The 26,443-nt window shown below is 40.9% G+C and overlaps 1 protein-coding gene across 1 annotated transcript in view; it reads right to left on the bottom strand.

The window, feature by feature from the left end:
* Positions 1-3,233: 3,233 nt before the first annotated feature.
* cnbd1 (cyclic nucleotide binding domain containing 1) overlaps positions 3,234-26,443 on the bottom strand; it is a 65,705-nt gene continuing 42,495 nt past the window's right edge. Inside the window, exons 6-13 of the mRNA XM_010906019.5 lie at positions 18,301-18,398; positions 18,048-18,185; positions 17,765-17,897; positions 11,989-12,095; positions 9,539-9,689; positions 9,356-9,423; positions 9,141-9,200; positions 3,234-4,092 (exon numbers count right to left, since the gene is read on the bottom strand). Of these exons, the coding sequence (XP_010904321.5) occupies positions 3,976-4,092; positions 9,141-9,200; positions 9,356-9,423; positions 9,539-9,689; positions 11,989-12,095; positions 17,765-17,897; positions 18,048-18,185; positions 18,301-18,398 (872 nt within the window). The 3' untranslated portion in view covers positions 3,234-3,975. The remainder of the gene's footprint in view (positions 4,093-9,140; positions 9,201-9,355; positions 9,424-9,538; positions 9,690-11,988; positions 12,096-17,764; positions 17,898-18,047; positions 18,186-18,300; positions 18,399-26,443) is intronic.

Raw genomic sequence — 26,443 nt, 5'->3', positions numbered from 1 at the left:
ATGATGGATACACAGGCACTGTATCAATAGGATACGTCACACCCTGATTCCCTCCACCTGTGCTGTCTTTATTGTCCACCCCCACTGGGTGACTCTCATCTCCCCATTACCCCTCATGTATTTGATCTGTGTCCTTCCCTTTTCTCTGTGCCAGTTTGTCTTGTGTCTTATGCCAGGGCCCTTGCGTTTATTTGTTTTTCCTATGCTCCCAGTGCTATCTCAAGATCTCCTGTGTACCAAAGCTCTGCCTATCAACGACCACGAGCCTGCTTATCGCCTGCCTGTCCTTTAAGGCATAACGTCCGTGTACCGAATCTCTTCCAGTCCCCAACCAAGTTCCAGCCTGCCGCCTGCCTGTCCTTCAAGGCTTTAAGTCCGTGTACCAAACCTCCACCTGGCCCTGACCTACCATTGCTTTTGCTTACAATATATTGTTGTTGGAATGGTTCCCTTGACTCTGAGTCTGCATTTGGATCTAACTCCTGAGTCCTGAACATCAGTACATGGCCATAATTGAAGAGGACAGATTATATCAACATAGATTTTTGAAATGATGTCATAGTATTTACTTGTGTCCCATAACATATTACAGCATTTCTGGGATGATAATTATTAATACTGTAAGTGGAACAAGTCAACATTAAAATCGTATGAAAAAGGAATGGAAAAAAGTTGAGTAGTTAGCTAGACTTAAGATTTGTGATAGCAATCTAATAGACAGGATATTTGGATTACTTTTCTCAGCGAAACGGCACAAATAAATATCAAAGGCCCACAAAATGGGTTGAATTAGTGTATATTTATTTGATCTTTCCTGTAGAATAACTTGTGCTTTTCCTACTTGGGACATGCAGCAGAGAGAGAGCTATGATAGATTGTCCTTGTAACTTCAGAGGTTGAAGTTCATTATGAAGAAGACAAACTCCATGCCAGAATAATTGCTGTGTTTATCCATTACGGTTTCCTTTCTCAGAGTAGAGCGGTAGAGAAACAATGGTGTATGTCAATGGGTGCAGATTCAATGATGCAGCCAAGCAGACAACTCCCATACATTCTGTGTAATGTGTACTGTATATCCTTGGGAAGAGTTCCAGCCTCCCTAGTGTTTGATGAACTAGGTCAGCAGCAGAGCCATGATTGATCACCTTGACAGGCACAAGAGAGTGTCTGTGTCTCCAAAGAATCTATTCCCTTGGGCACTACATAGGGTTCTGGGAAGTTTCATGTCAGCAATAGGCACATTCCATGTTACATGTAGGCTACACTCTTTATCATCATGTTGTATGAAACAATTTTTTGTAATTTGCAATTATTTTAATTTAATTTTGTTCATTATGTTATGGCTTGCGGAAGGCTAAATGCAAAATACACAACTGTGTCCCGGTTATAATTGAGCGATAAGGCAGTGTACCACAAACCCCTTAGGTTCCTTATTTCTGTTGTGAACTGGTTACAAACATAATTGTTTTAAAAGTAAGATTTTTTCAAACCCATGGAATACTGTTTCATAGAACATAACTCTGAGCCATGAGCATTCAGGGCTTAACCATCCTGTTTATAATTTAACAATAAGATACAAGGGGTGTAGTATATGTCCAATATGCCATGGCTAAGAGTTCTTCTTAGGCAAGACACATGGCAGATGGCCTGGATACAGGACTTTGCCATGGTACAGTACGTTGGCAATAAACCACCAACGATAACCGGAGATGTCTTACTGCTATTATAAACCGATTATCAAAGCAATTATTAGAGTGAAAAGCTGTGTGATGTTGTATCGCTTTCAGCCAATCAGAATTCAGGATTCAAATTACCTGGCTTTTAATGAATAATATAAAAATGTGGGGAAATGCTTTGGTGGCCAGCAAAGTGTTGTGCAATAGCATGTTTTGTTGCCAAGTCATTGGAAAATAATGCTTTATCACCTAATTTTCAAGTAACACCTCTACTGTGTCACACCTCACCTATTGACACCTCTTGTCCTGACATGGACGGACACACACACACGTATGCACACGCTCCTAGTGACACCTCTAATTTAGCCTTGGACTACGTTTCTAATGGGCCTTGTCCAAACAACGGAAACAGCTTTGTCACTTCCCACCGCAACTTGAAAGGGCAACCATCTCACCTCAAAAAAATCCCCAAACTTTGTATTGAAAATAGCTTAAGGGCGTGTGTGCGCATGGTTGGGTGAAATCCTGTAGAAAGTAGTTTGAAAGCATATGAATGTCATTTCAAGCAAAGGGGTTAAATTAGCTATTTGATATTTTTCAAATATCTCACAAACAGGAAAAAATGTGAGGAATAAAGATAAAAACAAACCATTGAATAAATCAATAATGAGGAAATGTAATTCCATATGAGGTACAACAAAAAAGCATAAACACATTTATTTTTTTAAACAATTTATTTTCAAAATAGGCTGATGCTACTATAATTTGGTCATACGGATGAAAGAAAATAGCCATGCCATTTACCACTGCGTGTCAAACCTTTTCTCCAGACTGAGGGACAATTACAATGGGTCATTTCAGTGCAGAACTGCCATCTGAAGGCGAAAACAAAAATCTATATAAAGAAGCAATAAACAGGCATTTTCCTCTGGGGAATGTGAAATAAACCTGTCGCTACAGAGGTCTTTTAAGTTCTCTCAAATTTAAACAAACACCATGGATTTTAAGGTCTGTTTCTATTCTGACTCCAGCAATGGAAAAACTTGAAATATTTAGGCATGAAAGAAAACATGCTGTTAAATGTCTTTTTTATGATACACTTTATTTGTTGGTCTTTCAAAACTGTTGTTTCTGTGTACCACAGTGTTGTGTTGTTGCCTACCTACCATCCACTTGTGTTTTCCACAATGAGTCAAGATTTTCCTCTTCTCTGACAATTTGGAGAATGTGAGCACATTCTGACCATTCTGATTGGTCCCAGAAACAAATAGCGCTGGGCCAGAGTCAGCCTACATGATAATATTATCTAACTTTGTTGGATACCATTCCAATCACACTCCCTTAATTTTGAATTCACATAAACAACGTGTAGGATATCTAGTTAACAGTGAATGCACAATGCCAATAGTGTAAAAGTATTCAGACCCCACACCAATTCTTTTCAGACATTTTGGTCAGTTGATATTTTATTTTAAAACACTGAAACTCTAAATCAATTATTTTGACATCAGGATGAAAAACTAAAAGGAAATATGTGGATTTGTGTTGAAGGTGTGAGGTTACAATAGGTAGTATTGTGTTCAGGACATGATGAACCAACATTTTGGTTCATCAGCCAGTGTGGCAGGTAGATAAAAGACAAAAACACTACAGTTTCCACTCAAACCCCCCAAAAGCCTCAAGACAATATTGGCCATGTTACAGTTCCCTAACAAGAACATAAAAAAAAAAAAAAAGAAATGTTTTTCTTTCCCTTTGACTTGCAGGTTATAATATAATTTGATAGTGTGTAGCTTGTCAACAAAAAGTGTATATATATATTAATTTAAATCCCACTTTTAACAACTAAATGTAGAAAAAAGTCTTATATTCCATTCTTATAGAAAGCACCATGAAGTTGTGTTAAACTAAGTGGCCTGAGTCAAGACCCTCTGGCCCCAGTAGGCCCATAGAAAGTACTGCTGTGGAAACTGCTAGCTGATTGATAATAATTGCCTCTTATTTGAAAGGCTTTGAGTGAGAGTGAAAGCTGGCGGGAATAACAGTTTATTTTCTAGGATGCTATATTAGTGTACATCTGGAGAGGTCAATGTCAGAACATTAAGTCCAAAAATACAGGCAGAAAATGGAAGTCACTTTGGGGCATATATTTGATGGTTTGGTGTCAGAAGTGGGATTGAAGCATGGGATTGGCATACTCAAGGGAATGAATTCAAACAGCTAATTAGGGTTTGGCAGTTCCTGTTTTCTGACATTATAACATCTGGAGTTAAGGCAGGCAGTACATTCTGGTGTGTGTTCACTGGATTGGGTTCCTTCTGTCCAGACATCTTCTCCCAATTCCCCTACTGAAAGTCCACTTCCCTTTCCCTGGCTGGATCCCGTTGTAGAACAGGGCATCAGACAACACTCTCTTCTGTGGAGGAAATAAGAGACACCACATAACATTTAAACATACATAATGATGACCATTACCAAATCGAGATAAAGATCAGCAGCGCAAATCAATGGAGAGTTATTATATTGCACCGTGGCATCCCAAATACCAAGGGGTTTATTATAGGAAATAGATAACTAATCCTACATTTTGTAATGCTGAGGTATAGATGTCCAGACAGATGAGTTTGAGAAGACTATTTGCTGACTGATATCCATTATGTGTATGAACACAAACTTTCAAAGCACCATCTTTTTAAAAGTTCGCTGTGGTCAAAGTGAAAATACATTATATCTGTCAATTCAGTGTCTTCCTGACCCCATCTTTTCCTTGCTCAACACACACGCAGGGAAGCTCACCAACGCAGGCATAATCTCACTATAATGCCGGTTATGACTGAAGCAATAAACACAAATATTTTGAGGCAATAAACACATGAGAACCATTTTCATACTCAGCAAGAAAAAGATATCTTGCATAAACATTCTTCTGCAGACTGGTGCTATTTATTCAGACCATTCAGATATTGAGTGGTTTAATTCAAATGGTTATGTCAGAGAAATTTATTCACACTGCTCCGCAGCACAGAAAAATCACAATCAATACATCTGATGAATTTGTTTAACAAAATACTTTACTTGTTATTTTTTCCCTATTAGAGAATCATATATGTGTCAGGATTGAACTGAACAGCATTATGAGAGATTCAAAAGCTTTAATGAGAAAAACGTATTATCAGCACATAACAATATTTGTTAATTGTCTGGCGAAAACTGGAAAATTGGGCACGACACACGTGGACACAAATGGATGAAAAAAATCAACCTCAATGGAGTATCTCCACTGAACTGGATGTTTTTGACCAGGACTAAGGCTTTTCCGTGTCTGCTAATCCGCCCCATGGTGTATTTTAATTAACGTCCATCTTCTCAAGGACATAAAACTCACAATCAAGTTAGTATACCGCAAGCTTTGCCAGGGAGCTGACTAAGGTCTAAAGACCTAAGGCAAAGTTATTAATCATACCAGCATGGTTCACAGAATTCCAGTATCTCTTAAATAAGGCATACAAAACAACAGCCTATGAAGCTAAAGTTTAGGAAGCTAACCTGTCTTCAGAATTCAAAGTAACCATTCAGATTTCATTTTTTCCAACCAAAACAATGTCACCCAAAGACATGTAATGAAAATGGGAGCTATAAGAGACATTTTCAAATGCCTTCTTCATCCAGGAACTTCTTACACACTCTGGGCACATGAGGCTGTGCATTGTCCTGAACCAGGAGGAACCCAAAACCAGGAGGAACCCAGAACCCAGGGTCTGACAGTTTGGTCAGAAACATGCACACCAGTTGCTCGCTGGAGGTCATTTTGTAGGGTTCTGGCAGTGCTCTTCCTGTTCCTTCTCGCACAAAGGAGCAGATACCAGTCCTGCTGCTGGGTTGATGCCCTTCTACAGCTCTATCCGGCTCTCTTCGTGTAACGGCCCGTCTCCTGGTATCTCCTCCATGCTCTTGAGACTGTACTGGGAGACACAGCAAACCTTCTTGCCATGACATGTATGGATGTGCCATCCTGGAGGAGCTGGACTGCCTTTGCAAACTGAATGGTCTGCAGGTACCACCTCATGCTCCCTGTAGTGACAAGGATACTAGCAAAATGCAAAACTAGAGAAGAATCAGTCAGGAAGGAGAGAGCAATTGTCTGTAGCCACCACCTGCAAAACCATTCCTTTTTGGGAGCTGTCTTGCTGTTGCCTTTCCAGTGCACTTGTTTTCACTTCCACCAAATGTGTGACATTGATTCACAATCGCTTATGCTTCTTAAGCATAAGGCAATACAATTAGCTAATTATTTTATCTATGAATATGGCAAACATTGGTAAGTTCCTGCATTCTGTCCATGCTGTCTTTGACATGAAAACGGTACTGTCATGCTCAATTTGCCGAAATGTATAAACGTTTTATGAAGTTGTAATTACACTAGGATGTTTTAAGTACCACGTTTCATAGGTGTGACATCATTCAGTCCCGCTGATTCAATTGACACAATACTAATCGTAGTGGTTTTGCTACCCAAACGTTGTCAACGTCCCCCGAAGAAAAGAGCAAGTAGACGAGTTAAGTTCTGTTTGTGAAGTCCTTATTTTCCCACTACACCCACAGCCCAGCACAAGTCTGCATTGTCAACAGCAACAAAAACAGACATGAAAACCAAGTCACTCTCCCGAACCCATGTTCATGACCCACGGCCTGACGCAAACATCACCGGGACAAAATTACACACATCAAACATAGATTACAGGGCATAAGAACTCGGTAACAACATTATTACCAACACTGTGGAAACTCCTAAACCCGACCAATTTAAAAAGCCAAAACGGTTATGAAATCTGTCTAAAAAAAGGGTGTTGAGGCATGAACACTCCCAGTCCCATTTATCAAAGCCACTCTGGCTTCTGCTAATGAGATCACTGAACACAAACAAATAAATATGTCTCATTCTGAAGATGATTAATAAGGCTAGACGGGAAACAAACGATGTGGTGTCATCTGCCTATTACATTAGCCATTTTTAAAAAGCCATAAGTTTCGCCTGTTGCAAGCAAAACAGATTAGGGATCTGGCAAAGGCTGCATATTGTAGCCAGAGAAGTTCAAGTGCTGGAACAGCATTCAAGGCTCCACTCGAGTAGAACAACAGGCTGATTCATACCCATACCCAAGAACAGTCAACCATTTACAACAACTCACTCTTTGAATCAACTTCACTAATTTCTTCAGTGTTAATGTGTTAGCTATGAAGACAACACTCAACCCCCTGACTCAATGTCATCATGTTACAGCCACTGTCTGTCACCAGGAAATTGATGACTACTTATGGTCTCTGGTAACTGTTTATTTTGTGGGGCTTTCATCAGTCATTAACCTTCTTTCATTGGTTAGGGGACATGGTGGATACTGGTTCCCACCACACCCCAGCCTCCCAACTCCTGTTTGTTCTGCCGAGGAGGCTTGGCAGCAAGGCCCAGACCACATACACTAAACCATGACAGACGGAAAGCTGGGCCTTTGGATCACTTTGTCCACAAGGCTTTCCGACAGACAAACTACATAGTGTTTCTGACAAAACGTACAATGACTCTATTCTATTGGCCTGCCACCCCAGAACCCAGAGCTACATGGAAAGGGTCTGAAAGGTTACATTCCTGTGAATCAACTGGTCAGTGAAAGTCTGTCTTTTACATGTGGGAGTTACACAAGGAGTAGAAATAAAAAAAGAATCACTAGACCGCTTAGCCGGTTGACCAGTATCCACAATGTGCTGCTTTCCAGGTTGGGATTTTCCCATAGCAATGGCACGTATACAGACGCAGACACACAAATACACACACACTGTTAGTGGAGAATCAAAGCAGACATTAGGACACAGGCCTGGGAATTAGTGATGGCTGCATGGCGGCTGACTCTTAGGAGAAACATTGTGTGTTTTCTGGATTTGGACTAGGCAAAGTGATTGTGGCATTTTGTTCTGGGTATTTCATCAGAGTCCAAGATGAAGAGAGACCCAATTCACCCTACTGAGCTAAGCCGGACCTACTGTGTTGACTTATGTTCCACTGACATTCTGCTTAACGGCACAATTCCAGAAAGTATGGTGGATGTGTGAACAAGTCCATGAAGAAAAGCTCTGGGTAACCCTTTAATTGGATATTCCATATGCTAGACTGATTATCTACAGACCATTACTGACATTTCAACTACAATAGACAGTCAACTCCAGAAGCATTGGCACCGCTCATGAAAATGAGCAAAAGTGAATGCAAATATCAACGAGACATACTTTGAGCTCAAATACAAGGGGGAGGCGTTGTACTTTAATTGCAACACAATTGCAACACAATTGTACTTTAATTGCAACACAATGTGATTTGTTTCGGACAAACGTACTGGCTTCAAAAGTTTCAAAAGTATTGGCACACCTACGATCAATATTTTGTGAAGGCTCACCCTGAGGGGTTAACAGCACTGACTCTCTTCTGGTAAAGGTTGTAAAAAAAATCTCGACCAATCTCTTCAATTCATACCACAGTTTTCAATTGGATTCCAATCTGGAGCCCTCTTTCAGGGGGGTTGCGGTTAGTGGGTGTCCCTTTGGTTGATGCCTGGCAATGTGGGTGGATTGATTTCCTGCCTGTTGGGCCCTGTCCGGGGCCTCCCCCGGGTAGGCTCACAGGGTCGCCGGACCCCCCCGTCTCAGTTCCATAGTGTTACGCTGCTATATTATTGTGCTGGGGGATATGCACTTTCTAACTTTTCACAGTCTCCTCCAGTTTTACATTTTAGGAGGAGATGAGGTCCTGGTCCACACCTGCGTAGTACCTGGTTTGGGGGACCCGTTGCTGTCCCTGTCATTGTCCACCTGGTCATAATTTTGACATAGTCTAGAATCAAATAGACTCTGGATTTAGCCCAGAGAATTGTTTTTATTATTCTAATTGGACTCTTAATATCTCACCCGGCACAGCCAGAAGTGGACTGGTCACCCCTCTGAGCCTGGGTCCTCTCTAGGTTTCTTCCTAAAATTCGGCCTTCTTAGGGAGTTTTTCCTAGCAACTGAAATCCAACACTACTTGGATATAAAAAAATACATTTGATTGATTGGAATTTGATATTGTCATTCTAAAACACATTTTGTGGTGTTGGTTTTGATGCATATTTGGGGTCATGGTCTTGTTGAAAGGTCCATCCAGGGCCAAGTCTCAATACCCTGGCAGAGGCAACCAGGTTTTGGGCTAAAATATCCTGGTCCTTGTGGAATTCACTATGCCATCAATTTTAACAAAAATCCCTGGACCACTAGTAGCAAAACAGCCCAAAACTGCTTCAAAAGACCTGGGCTCTGAAGTAGTACTGTAAAACCAGTACTACAAAGAATACTGTATAGAGAGAACTGTAGAGCGAGTACTAGAGCGAGTAAGGTAGCATGTATGCATAACTGACATCAGTAAAAGGCTGTAATCTCTACCTTAACGTGTTCCCACTCCTTGAGTCTCTCTTGCCTCATGTACTCCTGTTTAATTTCATCCTGGGGTAAGAGAGTCATGTTAAGCAGAATTATTTTTACATAGTTCTGCATACAACAACAGAAGATAATTGATTGGTTGAACCTTTCCAATTGCTAGTAGAAGTCAAAGAGTTAATACTGTAAGAAGAATGTTTGAGAAAATGACTATGCAGTACCTGACTCAACTTTCCATAAGTTGGCTGTGCTGTTTGTAACATCAGTGACACTGTTACTGAATCAAGTCCTAAGCAAAGTGTGAAGACAAAGAACATTAAGCAAGGTCTATTTATTTTATGGAATGTAAACACACTTTTTAGGCTCTTAGGCTACCAGATCCAATGAAAGATAATGAGACTAACCTTTCAGAGCATCTGTTTGGATGAGTCCCATTTGCACCTCTGTTGCCGTGGTGATGCTGCAGGGGGAGGGCTGGTCAAGCAGAATGCTCACCTCACCAAATGATTCCATTGGTCCAAGCTTCCCCACAACAACATACTTCATCCTTCTGCCCTGAAAAGCAACAACTTATTTGAAGAAAAGACCAAGGTTCCAATTGTCATTACATTACAAAGCCATATTCCTGGTGTTCTGGATTTATGTTATTTTAATTTATTCATACACATTCATGTGAAAAATTAAGTACAACCCCTGGAAAGTTGTCTTTTTACATATTTAGACATATGGACATGTAATCTTCACTTCAACACTACTGACAGATAAGTATACACTGGTGAGCAAAACATGACCACTCACAGGTGAAGTGAATAACATTGATCATCTCCTAACAAGGGCAAATGTCAAGATCTGGGTAGATTAGATGGTAAGCAAACAAACTGTTCCTGTATTGTTCTAATGTGTGGATGCAGGAGAGATGGGCAGGAGTAAAGACCTGAGTAACTTTGACAAGGACCACATTGTTATGGCCAGATGAGTGGGCCAGAGCATCCTTGAAACAACAAGCTGGCAACAGGGTGTTGGGCAACCAAGGCTCATCGATGCGTGAGGGCGACAAAGGCTATCCCGTTAGGTCCAAACTGACAGGAGGTCTACTGTGGCACAAGTTCTTGAAAATGTTATTGATGGTTACGGGAGGAATGTGTCACAACACACAGTGCATCACTCTCTGATGAAGGTTGCTTTGTCCGATAAGTACTGTTTTCTGTAACATCACGTGGACAGCCGTTTACGTGTGCGCCGTTTACATGGGGAAGTGCCGGAACCAGGATAAACTGTGGGAAGACGACAAGCCAGTGGAGGGAGTGTGCTCTGGGCAATGTTCTGCTTGGAAACCCTGGGTCCGGGCATTCATGTGGACGTCAATTCAACAAGTGCCACCCACCTAAACATTGTTGCAGACCAGGTACACCCCTTCATGGCAATGGTAATCCCTGATGGCAGAAATAATTTCATCAGGATAATGAACCCTGCCACACTGCACTCATTGTTCGGAAATGGTTTGAGGAACATGATGAAGAGTTCAAGGTGTTTCCCTGGCCTCCAAATTACCCAGATGTTAATCCGATTGAGCATCTGTGGGATGTGCTGGACCAACAAGTCCAATCCACGGTGGCTCCACCTGGCAACTTACAAGGACTTGAGGGATCTGCTGCTGATGTCTTGGTGCCAGTTACCCCAGGACACCTTCTGGGTCTTGTACAGTCCATACCTTGGTGGGTCGGTGCAGTTTTGGCGGCACACGGAGGACTTTTTGGCAGGTGGTCATGTTTTGGCTCATCCATGTATAAACTAATTTAACAAATGACACGGAAAGATCATACTTCGCATTCATCGAAAATCAAGAGAAAGGCAATTTCATAGTGAGGAAAAACTAAGTACATCCCTAGCTTTAATACCTAATTTTCCCCTTTGGCTAAAACACCTTTATGTCGTCGTTTCTTGTAACTGTCTATCAGTTTCTTACAATAGCTGGGAGACATTTTTTCCCACTCTTATATACAGTACTGCTTCAACAGTAATGCTTCAACATAGACTGTCACAAGAGAGGCCCATACATTTCTTTATGCAACCTTGGTTGTTTTTAGAGACTTCTATGAGCATCTTTTGGTCAGGCCTTGGCCTGAATTTGGTGGGATGACCTGCCTGTGTAACTGTAAGTAAGTGGTCTGGAATTTTCTCCATTTATAGACAACCAATCACCAGTAGAACAAAGTACTTCAAATTGGGTGCCTCCGATAGGTCTTTTGATCTTGGCATGATATGTTACCACACTGCCATTTGGTTAAGACCAAACCAGAACAAGCTTCTAATGTGTGTGAGAGACAGGACCCTTCCAACATACTCTCTAATGATTTTCTAATAATTGCACCTGTTTTGGTGCACCTGATTCCAATTATGGCCAGGTTATGTGACGCTAAATGTAGGGGTGTACATAAGGAAATTGCAGTTCTGATTAATTGCTTATGAGTATCAAAGCTGATTTTTTAAATTGTTTTACCTTTAATGAATAAGGTTGGAATTTAGCACTGAAATCCAGGTTTACAAATATGCAACAAAGAAAGATCGAAATATTTAATATTAATAATATTAAAACCAAAATCCTTCTATTCCATTCCTTAATTTAGACTGATACTTTTTAATCATGCCGAATTTGAAATTGTATGCGAAAGGAAAATATCTATTTTCGTTTTAGGGGTTTGGTTTATAGTACACATTTCATGCAAAGATTAGGATTAGGATTCCTAAAGCATTTTGAATTGGAATACATTTAAGTATCCTCATGAGGATACAAATTCTAAACATGTGTGTGAGTGTGTGTGTGGTGTGTGTGTGTGTGTGTGTGCACAGAGACCTTCTCCAGCGGGATCTTTTTTAGAAAGTTAATATCCTGGAGGATGTTACACTCCCCATCTCGTATGTAGGCCACAAATGGACACACCATACCTTCCTTCACCAGTACTGTAGAAAAAAGAGAGAGAAAAAGAGGAAAAAGAAACAACTTGTTAAAGTATCCTCACTTCAGATCAATTCAACAGAGAATACCATGCTGCTTTTTCATATACTGCACCCCAGATGAGGTTATGAGCAAGCAGACAGTAAGCCGTATGTGTAGGTGTGTGGCAGAGACGTGTGTTGTGTGTGCACAAGGATCTACCAAAGGATTTGGCCAGTGACAACAATCTATTTATTTTGGCTCTGTTTAGAAATAATCAAGATGGTTTAAAGAGCAGACTATCAGCTTAAATTCCAGATGCACAAATAACCACTTTCAGGTTTTGCCAATAGATTTTGTGTGGATTACTTTATGACCTGACAACTATTTCTCTATACAGTTCCCCCCGTTTCAGAATATCAAAATTATTTGGACAATTGTCTTAACATATTAGGCCGGTTTGTGGTATTTGGCTGTCAATGTCTTCTCTTGCATTTGAATTCTTATGCTGATGTCTGGTAACATAAGGACCAAAGGGGCATCTCTGGAGTGTTAGTACATCACATCTACAGTATTAAACACCACGGCAACACAGCCCACTCCACCACCGTTATGACAAATGCAATCACAGCCAGAAGAAGAATATGAAAAAATAGGTAGACACTGCTTTACATTGTAAACAACCAAAGTCCTGTCTGTCTTGGAAAGAGGCCCCGAAGTCTGGAGAGGTTGAGGGATAATTTTCTCATGTGACAACTCTTTGGTTTGGGTCGCAGGGGGTGAGCATTATAATGATTTATGGCCCCCTACTCTCTGAAAGAAACACTGTACATCAGTGCTGACAGGTGTTCTTAAACTCTATCTCTGTGAACGAGAGAGATGGACAAGCAAAACAACTTTTTTACTGAGGGCTGACAGGACAGCGTGCCCCCGGGTAGGCGTTACTGGGGGAGCACTTGAGGAGTCATGCATTGGTGTGTTTGTGCCTGTCTGCTGTATTCTCAGGCTTAATTCCATTTGTGCCTATCCAAATGAAATGCTCGACAGCTCTTATTCAAGACCTCAGGACTTCAAGACTCCCTTTCCTGTCTTACTCAGACATAATTAAACAGTTAACGGACCTCATCTGGGAAATGACCCAGTACTATCTGTCCCCTCTTCTTGCTGCTGCAGCTGTTTTCATCACCTGTGTCTGAAATGACACCCCTATTCCCTGTAGTGTGTTACATTTGAGCGGCACGCTATGGATTCGGGTTTAAAGAAAGTTCACTGTATGGAAAGCGTCTGTGCTCTCTCCAGATCAACCTCAGGCCGGGGTTCAAAACAAACATAAATGCCATTAGGTAAGAGAGGAGGGCTGTTTTCCCCTGGCCGCTAGGTAGAATTAGTTGAATTAATTATCTCTGTTTGTTATATTATTTTCCAATAGAAAATAATAAACTATGGGCAGAGTTTTAAGGGGGAATTGATACATCTCAAGGTTTAGTGTGAGTAAACAAAAAGAGTAAAGTGAATTCTCTACGCTTCTTGTATCCCCACATAGAGTATCAATCAACCAGAAAACAACCGTCCTTAAACCTTCCTGCAGCTACTTGTATCCCTTGACAGGTGTGTCATATCCTCTCTAACTTTCCTTTTAAGAGCCCTCACCTACCTGACAGTCAGCCTTTCAGTGCAGCTTTCTGACTAACACAGAACTAATAGGATGTAGTTTAATCCAGTGTTTATACTGGATCGGGATGGGGGACAGCCAAAACCTTCTCTCCTCTGTGGATAGGCGTGTGTGTGTGTGTGTGTTCGTGCGTCAGACAGACAGAGGTAGATTAGGGTGGAAGCTTTGTCCAAACACTGTGGTAGACCTCATTCACTGTCTGTAGGGCAGGAGGGAGGGAACCCAAACAGGAGGTTGAATTAGCTTCCCTAATAGGGCCTTAATAGTCAGTTATTAGCCTGTTTGAGGCCCTCATCTACAGTAATGAGATCTCTGGAACAATAATCAGCCACTGATGGATTTTAGATGGATGGGGGGGTGGGGGGGGGGTTGGTAGCGAGGGCACAAAGCTGACAGCTGAGACATTTTGGAAGAGAAAAATTGTAAAAGGGTATTGCAAAGGGGTATTGTTTCAAAATGAACTGTTTTAGTCCTCCCCAGCAGTGGGGAAATGTAGTTGTCTGTTTACATTAGGAATGGCTAATTTTGATCAGGCACTATTCTATATGCCTCAGATGTTTTACACCCATTAGGCAATATACCAAGAAACCTTGCTCATGACGTACACAAGGGTGTAGAAATAAGCTAAAGGCAATTACTTAACACTTTAAACATACCTTAAAATGTGTAATATCCATACCATGCACCACCATGTATCTATCAGCCACTTCACACAGTCACACATCCTAATGTAATCCATCTCTCGTTTGGATTAAAATACCAGCTGGATCTTTGATCCCCGTGAAAAATGAATGTAAAACAATCTCCTTAGACTATGGAGTGTGTGTGTGCAGTGTGTATTCAGTGTGCGCGCATGTGTGTGTTTGAGCAACATTCCAGCAGAGAGCTCTTGAACTAACATGACCATCCGAGATGGGAACTTTTATTCTAATACAGAGAGCTGTGTCTTTCTGATGTTGGGCGAAAACCCTATGCGTGAGAAACCTCTCTGCTACTTGATCCTCTCTCTGCCGTATTGGAGGCAGAAGGGAAACCGCTATACCCTTTGTTTCACCACTAAACCCAGCTGTCGGCCCTGGCTCGATTGGGCATCTCCTGGGCCAAAGTAGCCATAGCCATGTTGGAAAGGACAATGTGAAAACAACAAGATATCCAAGCCAGCACAGAGCTTTGGGGTCATTAGCACGATCGTGTGAAATGAACTTCAGCTAGGGAGCCGGTCAGTCTGACAAGTCTTAGGTCATCCCATACAAACGATGGGTCAGTGAGGCTGGACACTTGAAGCAGATACTGTGAGACACCTGAGTATGTGTAAGTGGTGAGGTCAAAGCCCTCTGTAACAGCCTTAAGTGCCCCTTCAACACTTATTAAATCCTTTCTGGAAGCATTACACACATACACAGGAGCAAACATGCCAGTTTACTCATTTAACGGAGGGGCCTCAACATGAGATTGGTCGGTCCTAACCTCCAGTGGCCTTGTCGGTTCACACAGTAGAAGAATGACGCCGTGTCGCTAAGCCTTCGTTCTGCTCTCACAAACCTCCAGGCTCTTCACGCTCTAGTCCGTCCAGCTGTTCCAAATCAACATGAGCCCTCTCGAAGTCACTAAAGCAAGAGGCAATCAAGATGATCGGGTAGCCTGGCCGGGATCAAGAGACAGGCTGAGGCATCCGTATCGCATGTCGATATGGATGTCGTGCAGGTGACCCAGATGGGTAACATAGCCTCTCCTCATGTTACAGGACCAACGACTGGTAACGCCGGATACTGTGCTATATAACTGCCTACAAAATGGGACCCAATTCCCTACATAGTGTACTACTTTTGACCAGAGCCCCATGTTGGTGATAAGTAGTAGCCTGGCTGGCAGATCACCTATCGGTCAAAGTTTTGGGCCAATAAACAAACAGTCTCGGGTTTGAATCCAACAAGGTTAAACGTCTGTTTACTTATCCCTAACTGCTCCGGTAAGCTGTTCTGAATAAGAACCAAGTGGTGGTCTGTGGTGATGCCTGTCTACCAGTCCTTCAACAGAGGCATCGTGACCCTGGCACATTTTTATCTGCAGATCCGGAAGCTGGCAGCCGATGACTTTCTCTACAATGTGTTGCAGTTTAACTGTGTTCCGGTCAGACTGGGCTGAAAGCCATATGTTAAAAAAGTACAGCCCAATTGCTTTTAATGAAAAGTGCACACATCTCGCTCTGCTTATTCCAGCCTGCAGTGAGATCCTATGGTTTGACAGCTTAGATTAAGTATGACATTATGCTACACCCCACCCCTGCCCTCCAACCAACATACACTATCAAACAATTTTTGCACACAGCCCAAAAAAAAAATATTGCACTTGCTTTCTCTCACAGATAAAGGAAATGTATCACTGCACTCAGATGAAAGACAGAGATACTGTATGATGTATGGAGAGGCAGATGGGAATGGAGAGTGTATGGACCCCTGGTGGAGGGCATAGAGGCCCTGGCCCCAGCCCAGCCTTCTCTCCTTCACTCTTCTCCTCCCTCTGTAAATCACCTGGAGTTTCCTGTCTGTCATTCAGCTGTCAGCTGCAGCCTCTGATAAGACACAATCAATCTGGCTTTCCCTCAGCCGGCCGGTTTAGCTTTCTATCTAATCAACACACGCTCCGTTGATGCTGCTCTCACTCTTCACCCATGGGCGAAACATTACCGTGGAGGAGTTAAAATACGGGAACAAGGATTAGACAAGAGGGAGGGGTTCAGTGATGATGACATGCTCTACTAGTAGTGGGAAAGACAAGATTCTGAAAGAAGTGTTTGATAGAAAGCATTTGCTATGGTGCCTTTGGCAGCACTGTGTAATGTCTTCATTCAACATTCACCATATGCTCTCCTGTCGCCTCGACTACGTCTGAAGATTGAAGAGAAAGAGAGATATACTGTATATGGGAGGGCAGAAGGAGACGATGTCCGGATGGATCTAATTTGTTTGTGTTTGCTTTCTTGGCAGACAGAACAAACCAGGGCGGGGGAACGTAATGTATAAGCCATGCATGTCGCTTTGATAATATATTGAAGCTGTTAAAGGGGACGTTCACTTACTTTTATATGTGGCCATATTTTCTCTCTTGTTTCAGACATGATCCTGATTCATGATTCTGATGTAATATAATTGGTTTGGAGTGTTTTTAAGCATTTTATAACATGCTTCAGACACATTTTAATAAAGCATTTTAATTGTTCACAGGTGGTGATGACCTGACCAGAAATGTTTTGCCTGTTAACAAAAATAATTAAATTCAAACAGGTAAGTGTCCCCTTTAAGAGCATGTGGTATAGTATAGCAACCTCTCTATCAAATTCTACCGTCTGCATCCAGGTCTAAGCCTAACTTGTTTATAATTAAGCATACAGCATCTGTACCTAATTACTGGCAATAAAAACTCTGGCACAAAAGGAAGGATATATTCCGTAGATGATACATCATATTTCTGCCCAGAAACCCACACACGATTCTACATAATGCATACAATGGTGAATGTGCTGAAAAGAGAAAATATTCTTCACTACAGAAAAAAATATGCTAGATTCCATTCACTATGGAATTTTGTTGTACTACCATTACTGGAGGAAGGAAGCACTACAGTATGATAGGAAACAGGGAGGCGTGCTCAACTAAAAATGTTTGCATTAAAATATATATACTGGAAAAAACCAGGGACCACTGCTACTTTTTCTTTCCTTTCCAAAAAAGATGAAAAGGAACGTTTTAAGTGAGGGAAAGAAGCGTTCAATTTGCAGTGGTCTCTTAATTTTAACCCTTCTGTTCCTCACTCACTTTTTTGGAGCTGAAATATATATATATATATATATATATATATATATATATATATATATATATATATATAGAGAGAGAGAGAGAGAGAGAGAGAGAGAGAGAGAGAGAGAGAGAGAGAGAGAGAGAGAGAGAGAGAGATAGAGAGAGAGAGAGAGAGAGAGAGAGAGTATATAGTTGAATGAATGGGGCAAGGGCATTTAAAATATACCGTGATTGGGTGGAAAGTTCTTCATCTGAATGAGGTTTGCGAGCCTTTTTATAGATAGCTTGGGCCACTGCAGGTAGAACTGACAACCCTGGATCAGAGATTCTTTCAGAGCATTGTTCTGTGCCAGGATCTCCTACAACAAGAGTGATACAGCTCAATACGGATTCAATACACTGGGCAAGGACACAAGTCAGAATAGACAAATAAAGTAGAAGACTACAACCCTATGTATTAGATAGGTAGAGAATTCATTTTGAATGATGAATGGAGATGTATCCATTACCTTTTTCATCATGGCGTAGCCTAAGTGGGAGATCTTGAGGATCTCACAAAGTTCCTGAGTTATTGTACAATGAATGGTAAAGCCTACCTCTGTGGCGGCAGGTGGTTCTAATGACCCAAAGCTTCCACCCACACCTATCTGGTGAAATGGGCAATTTACAAATCAATCACCTAATCAGTCAGTCCAATTCATCAATGAACCATTCTTAACTGGGTAGGAAACAGTGTGGCTATTCTAGGGTGTGGCTGCTTACCACTGGGCCCTTCAGATCAACAGCTTCCTTAGATGTTTCTTGGGAGAACGGCCTCACTGAACCTTTCAGGATAAGGTAGAATCCATTGTGTCCGAATACTGCAGAACAGAAGAGATGTTTTGGTATTAACGTACTGAAATAAGAACTTTGCAAAGAAACACCTCAGACTCCACAGAATCCCAAAATGCACCTGATACCCCACGTGTCACAAGAGGAGAACAGCAGTGCCCCACTTCTGACCAGCGCAATATAAAAACAAAAAAACAATGATCTCACAGCAAAACAGTTATCCCGAATGTGTCTTTTCAGAATGTCTTACATATGCCATCAATCTTTTCACACAAATCAGACATTAAAATGTGCCTTTGGAATCATCTTTCCCACTACCTGTCCCAATTACAGAGAGTATCCAATATGTGAAACTGGTTGAGACAAATCAATGAGATCCTCTGACTCAAACGCAGCTGCTATTTACAAAGGCGTAGCTAGCTACCTGCATCAGCTAAAGTAGGGACTTAGACTGGCATTAGATTGTTCTGATTCCACATTTTGCACAACAATCTTCCACCATGCCAAAGTAATATGTAGGTGATTATGGGGTTTAACAAAGAAAAGGATGTCGACTTCTGCAAATCCTGTGGATTTTTTGGCAGATGTCTGGCTTAAAGGTGAGGTGCTGTATTTTATGCACACACACCTCTATTCATTCAAATTGATGAGTCGGAAATAGGTTTAGCTGGTTTTGATTTGGGTTATTTGATATGTTTGCAGTTTTATTTATAATTTTATGGGGGTTACCAATTAGCAGTTGCTCATGAAGCAACTACCTTCTCTGGGGTCCACATGTTGACAGAATCAGAAATAATAATAATATGAATCGCTTCTCTCACATATTATTCATGGATAAATCCAAAATGGCAGTGGTAAAGTCACTGCTTTGCTGTACCTTGGCATCACTGTGGCCAAGGGTTCAAATCTGGGCTGAAGCATAAACTACTACAAAAATCAATCAAAAACAACCAGAAGACTTCCCCTTATTTTACAAACAGTACCGTCAAAATAATAATAGAAACTACTGTAGGAATATAGTGACTGTCCAAAAAAATTGACATAGCCAATAATTCTATGAATCTGTTACACAACATACAGGTGCATCTGAAACAATAAGAATATCGCGGAAAAGTTCATTTCTTTTTCCGTAATAAAAATCCAATAGTGACACTTTCATGTTCTAGATTCATTACACATAAAGTGAAATATTTCAAGCCTTTTTTGTTTCAGTTTTGATGATTACGGCTTACAGATCATGAAAATAAAAAATCTAGTAGCTCAAAATATTAGAATAAAAAATGTACAATACAGAAATGTCGACCTGAGAAGAGCTCTAACCCGATTTATGATTTCCATGAGCTGAAAGCCGTAATCATCAAGATTTAAACAAAAAAGGCTTGAAATGTTTCACAATGTGTGTAATGAATGTAGAAATGTAGGAGTCACTTTTTTTTTTTAGATGCACTTGTATATTACACAGAATGTCTTAAAAAAATAAGCCAAAATTACAGAAAGGGTAATGTTGTCATGTGATTTCCAGTATTCAGACATATGCCATTAGATTCCTTGTGCATTTTCACATTTAATTTAATCTTATGCATTGCGGTTTGAGAGAAGAAAACTACACCAGCGATAGTTCCTTGTTTGTTTCATCTCTTTGATTTACTAGGCAATCAAAATTCAATCTTCAGGTGTGAAAATAGTATATCCCTCCATTTAACCTAATAAAGGGATTACTAGGATCAGGTGTTTGAATGACACAGTGAACAATCAAGCCTGATTTAAGTCAGCTCTGCTCAATAAATTCCTGACTAAATTTGGTCCTTGCCATCAGATTTAATTTGTCAGCACACAGGTTGTAAAGCCACATCATGCTCTAATCAAAATGAATCCTAAACACCTCAATAAAACAATTAACAATTCAGTCTGAAAAGGCACAGTCATGTCATCGGATCTAGGGCTCCACCAAACCACAGTCAGATCCTTATTGTACAAATAGAGAACGTTTGGAACTTCCTAACAGTGCCTGTCCTGCCAAAATCTCCTGAAGTACAAGGAATAAAATCCCCCAGAAAGTCACAAAGAACCTTATAACAAAATCCAGGGATCTGCTGGCCACACTCGACTCTGCTAACTTGAGTGTTCATGACTCCACCATCAGAAACACTCTGGGCAAAAATTAGATTCATGGCAGAGAAACAAGGCCGAAATCATGGCTCACAAAGAAAAACATGAATGGTCGTCCTGAGTTTGCCAAAAAGCACCTGGATGATCCTTAAGAGTTTATTTTTTATTTTTTGAGTGACAAGGGCCCCACCATGTCTGGCAAAAATTAAACATTGCATTCCATGTTAAGAACCTTATACCAGTGGTCAGGCATGGTGAAGGCAGTGTGATGGTTTAGGGATGATTTGCTAAATCCAGGCCCAAGTTGCCACCATTAATTTTTCTCTGTATCAGAGGACAATATCAGGCCACCCATCCATGGGTTGAAGCTCAAGCACAGCTGGATTAAGAAGACAGACGACCATCCGAAACACACAAGCAAATTTACATCAGAATGGTAGTTGAAAAAGAGAATTTCAAGTTTTAAAACCCATTGAAATGTTGCAGCAGAACTTGAATGTCACAGAACAGTATTAAAGCATGTGTTTTCTACAATGCACTGACAACATTTACTCACCACCATACAGGGTTAGTGAGGTTATTCCTAAATAGGGTTACCTAGCTACACTCTACTGACTCCTTGTGGTAGGTTGAGCACTTCCTGCTGGAATGAGCAGTATGATAAGCAAAATAACTTGGCAAAAATAACAAATACAGGCCATAAAGTGAAGAAAAAACTGGGAAAATACTGAATGGGGACTTTCAGCTTGCTGAGTATGGTAACGGAAATCTAATATCCAAACAAGAAATCAAACATAACAGGAGAGGGGATTGAGCCCAATAATTTGGTTGATAGTGTCGCCTGCCTCCATAGGCAAGAGTCATTTTAGAGAGCAAAACAGCTTTCAAAAGTTTGGTACACAAGCAGCTGCTATTTCCCTGTGGTGTTCTGCTGCATATCTCTCCACCACTTGTAGATGTTTCTTCTCAGAGAGGAGCAAGGAGTGCTTCAATCTGCCCAAATTGCTGCACACACAAACTCTAATGGACACACACACGTCTTGACATACAGAGGGATGCAGAGGAGCTCTGCAGCTTAAGCTTATATAAATGCAGGTACTGTGAATAATAAATGAAAAGGCAGGATGAACGACAGAAACACAGATAAAAAGTGCTCTGATGTAAACAGTGGGAGGAAGGAAGAACACATATTCAACATGTTCAAGGTATTTTCTCCCCCAAAATGTCCTGATTTCAGGCTGCATAATTCCAAACCAGAGAAGAATGACTGCCCCATCTTACTGAATTGTTGGAGCCATGAATATCAAGACCAACTGTCCCTCAGAATCAACGGTGATTGCAAAGCAATTCTACACATGTACAGTGCCTTAGGAATTACTGGAATCCTTGATGAGCAGAATGTTTGTATTTTTTGTATCTGCTTGATGTAATAGTAAGTACATGAGAGAAATCTAAACTTTAGTAGAGATGAAACTAAAGTACTCACTTGACAATCTTCAATCTTTTTACACAAGCCCAACTCTGGTGTTAACGTTTAGGTCTGTTTTTTGTGTGACCATTGAATCTGGGTCAAAACAAAGTTCCAATGATATTTAGCAAACTCAATGAGCTGACATTGATGTCTTAATAAGAATATAGAGACGTTCTTCTTGCAATATGTCCAAGTAGCTTGGTTCTGGAGACTTGTTAACACCAATATTGAACCAACTGCAATTATCCAACTTTGTTCCATCGATCGGGTTGAGATCAAGTGATTGACTCAGCCATTGCAGAATATTGCACTTTTTAGCCTTACAAAAACCCTGGGTTGCATTCTCAGTATGTTTTCGGTCATTGTCCTTCTGTAAAGTGAAGCGCCACCCAATCCACTCAGCTGAATTTGGCTGAATATGGGCAGACAATATATCCCTACACACTTCAGAATTCATCCGACTGCTTCTGTCTTCTGTCACATCATCAATAAACATTAGTGACCCAGTGCCATTGGAAGCCATGCATGCCTATGCCATCACACTGCCTCCATTGTGTTTCACAGATGATGTGGTATGCTTCGGATCATGAGTCGTTCCAAGACTTGTCCGTACCTTTTTCTTCCGATCATTCTGATACTGGTTGATCTTAGTTTCAACTGTCCAAACAATGTTTTTTGGCAAAATCTGGCCTTTCTATTCTTGAGCCTTATGAATGGTTAGCACCTTGTGGTGAACTCTCTGTATTTGCCCTCATGAAGTCTTCTCTCTATGGTTGGCTTGGATAATCATATGCTTACCTCCTGGAGACTGTTCTTCACTTGGCTGGTTGTTGTGAAGGGATTTTTCTTTACTATGGGAAAGATCCTACTGTACAATCATCCACCACTGTTGTCTCCCGTGGACGTCCAGCCCTTTTTGTTGCAGAGCTCACCAGTGCATTATTTTTGCATTTAAAACCACATTTTCTTTGGTAACCAATAACCTGTTATGTCGTAAAAAAAGACTGAATAAAAAAAAAAAACAATGTTGAACAATAAAAACATCTATAATTGCAAAAGGGGTTAACATTCTTTCAAACAGCAATGTAGAATATTGGGATATGAGAACTGAGTATACAATCTACATGAATTTAGATGGTACTGCAGATGCTCACACTGACATTTTCAGTACGGTATAACTACAGTACACTCCCAATCAAAGGTTTGGGGTCACTTAAAAATGTTCTTGTTTTCCATGAAATCTGAAAAATTTGTTTGAATAGGAAACATAGCAAAATTAATAGGAAATATACTATTTGATAGCTGACTGCTTCTTACCTAAATAATTATTGCATAGTTTGGAGCTGTGCATTGGATCATTGTCCAGTTATAGGAGGAAATTGGCTCCAATCAAGCGCCGTCCACAGGGTATGGCATTGTGTTGAAAATTGAGTGATATCCTTCCTTCTTCAAGATCCCTATTACCCTGTACCAAACCCCCCCTATACCCCCACCAAAGCATCCCTAGATCATCACATTGCCACCATGCTTGACAAATGGCCTCAAGCACCCCTCCAGCATCTATTCACTAGTCTGTGTTGCACAAATGTTCTTCTTTGTGATCAGAACACCTCAAACTTAGATCCATCCGTCCATAACACTTTTGTCCAATCTTCCTCTGTTCCTCCCATCTTAATCTTTTTATTTTTATTGGCCAGTCTGAGATATGACTTTGCAACTCTGCAAGGCCAGCATCTTGGAGTCGCCTCTTCACTCTTGACATTGATACTGGTGTTTTGCGGATACTGTTTAATGAAGCTGCCAGTTGATTAAATGTGAGGCGTCTGTTTCTCAAACTAGACACTCAAATGTATTTGTCCTCTTGCTCTGTTGTGCACCGGGGCCTCCCTCCTCTTTCTATTCTGGTTAGAGACAGTTTGCACTGTTCTGGTTAGAGACAGTTTGCACTGTTCTGGTTAGAGACAGTTTGCACTGTTCTGATAGAGACAGTTTGCACTGTTCTGGTTAGAGACAGTTTGCACTGTTCTGGTTAGAGACTGTTTGCACTGTTCTGGTTAGAGACAGTTTGCACTGTTCTGATAGAGACAGTTTGCACTGTTCTGTTTAGAGACAGTTTGCACTGTTCTGATAGAGACAGTTTGCACTGTTCTGGTTAGAGACAGTTTGCACTGTTCTGATAGAGACAGTTTGCACTGTTCTGTTTAGAGACAGTTTGCACTGTTCTGGTTAGAGACAGTTTGCACTGTTCTGATAGAGACAGTTTGCACTGTTCTGATAGAGACAGTTTGCACTGTTCTGGTTAGAGACAGTTTGCACTGTTCTGGTTAGAGACTGTTTGCACTGTTCTGGTTAGAGACAGTTTGCACTGTTCTGGTTAGAGACAGTTTGCACTGTTCTGTTTAGAGACAGTTTGCACTGTTCTGGTTAGAGACAGTTTGCACTGTTCTGGTTAGAGACAGTTTGCACTGTTCTGGTTAGAGACAGTTTGCACTGTTCTGATAGAGACAGTTTGCACTGTTCCTGTTAGAGACAGTTTGCACTGTTCTTCACAGCGTTCGGACAGTTTTATTGCTTCTTTAATCAGCACAACATTTTCAGCTGTGCTAACATAATTGCCATTTTAAAAATGTTAAATGATAAACTGATTAGCAAACACAACGTGCAATCGGAAAACACAGGACTGATGGTTGCTGATAATGGGCCTCTGTACGCCTATGTAGATATTGCATTAACAATAATCCTTTTCCAGCCACAATAGTCCTTTGCAACATTAACAATCTCTACACTGTATTTCTGATCAATCTGATTTAATTTTCCCTGCACATGCAGGGAGATGAGGAGTATAAGGCAGCTATTTCGTTTTAGGGTGTTCTGGTGATTGAGGGGGCTTAATGAGCCAATTCCATCTTTTCATATAGATTCAGGCATTCAGTGCTTTATTGGACAGTAAAGTAGTGAAGGATAGAAGAAATGTTTTGTTGAAATAGCAGTAAGTTGGATTTGAACCATGGTGCAGCAGTAATTGTGCACTGGAGGCAGAGGGCTTAGACCACTGGACCAACCTAAGCTACAGTGAGCCAACTCTGCAGAAGAACTGGTATTCTTTGTTCGGTGGTTCAAGGTTGAATGGAGCTAGGGTAACCTTTGATTTGTAGGTCGTAATCTGTTTGATGACAGAATAAACAGTCGGAACTGGAAAACTGCTTCACCAAGATAACTTTAAAAACTGTTTGGCTGACCTGATTTCAGCTTCCTCTCAAGGGTTTTGTACCTGCTTTAAGGCTGCTCCTCTTTCTCACAGTGGAAGCACCTAACCCAACAAGTGAACTCTGGCTTGAAGTTGTTGCGTGACCATTTATTATAAATATATGTAAAGTTGAAAAGGAAGGTTTTAAGTGAGGAACAGAAGGGTTAAATTTAAGAGACTACTGCAAATTGAACGCTTCTGTTCCTTACTCAAAACTTTTCTTTTCAACCTTTTGGAAAGGAGAGAAAAAGTTGCAGTGGTCTCTTCATTTTTTCCAGAGCTGTATATATTTAAAATATTGTTATTGTTTTATTCCATGGGAATCATAGGGAGAGACAGGTAGTGGTAAAGGAGAGACAGGTAGTGGTAAAGGAGAGACAGGTAGTGGTAAAGGAGAGACAGGTAGTGGTAAAGGAGAGACAGGTACTGAACTCGGGTCTCTGATGGGGAGCCACATGGAGCTTTGATCTGCACATAAAAGTTTTCATGGGATGCTGATTTCCTCATATACAATGACGAAGGATCAGTCAGTGTAATTGTATGTTGAGAAACGCAGTGACGTCTTGGGACTTCACTTGATTTTGTTTTAATGTTACTCAGGGACACTCCAATGGTCTATAATAAGCTATGGCATATTGAAGAATATTGTTTTTCTCAGCCTATGCAACATGTGGACAGGAAAGTAGATATAAAAGTTGTTTTCTTTCCATAGCTAGATGAATAAACTATGTGCATATGTTTATGTTTTTCTGTTTGTTTGTGGGTTTGTATACCAAAAATCCCTTCAGGACAGAAAAATCAGGAGGAAGAAACCTTTTTCAGCTGAGGGGTAAGCTTTAGGGCAAAAGTTACAATTAGTGTTAGAATTAGGGTTAGGATAGGGTTTGAATTCTGAAGTAAGCATTTCGTTATTTTTAGGAAGAGGTTTGAGGTCCTCACAAGGACAAAAAAAACATAAATGATTGTGTGTTTTTTTTGTGTGTGCAAGCCCTCCCTACCGTTCAACTTTGTCACACACTCTGTGTGTATACATGTCTGTGTATCAGGTTGGGCATGCATGATGAGAGTTTCTGTGTTTTGTATTTCACCACCCACCTCCAGCTAAATATGATGGATAGAATAGCATAGGGGGGCAGCATTATGTATTCAGATGGCTCTGTTGAAAAGCATGAATAATAGATGGTGAATTTTTTATGATTGAGTTCTACAGCGCTGGAATAGAGCTGTCTCAGTCAATAACATCAGCG

The sequence above is a fragment of the Esox lucius genome, chromosome 21 (assembly GCF_011004845.1).
Source record: "Esox lucius isolate fEsoLuc1 chromosome 21, fEsoLuc1.pri, whole genome shotgun sequence".
Taxonomy (NCBI): domain Eukaryota; kingdom Metazoa; phylum Chordata; class Actinopteri; order Esociformes; family Esocidae; genus Esox; species Esox lucius.
This window is presented reverse-complemented; position numbering and strand designations above follow the sequence as displayed.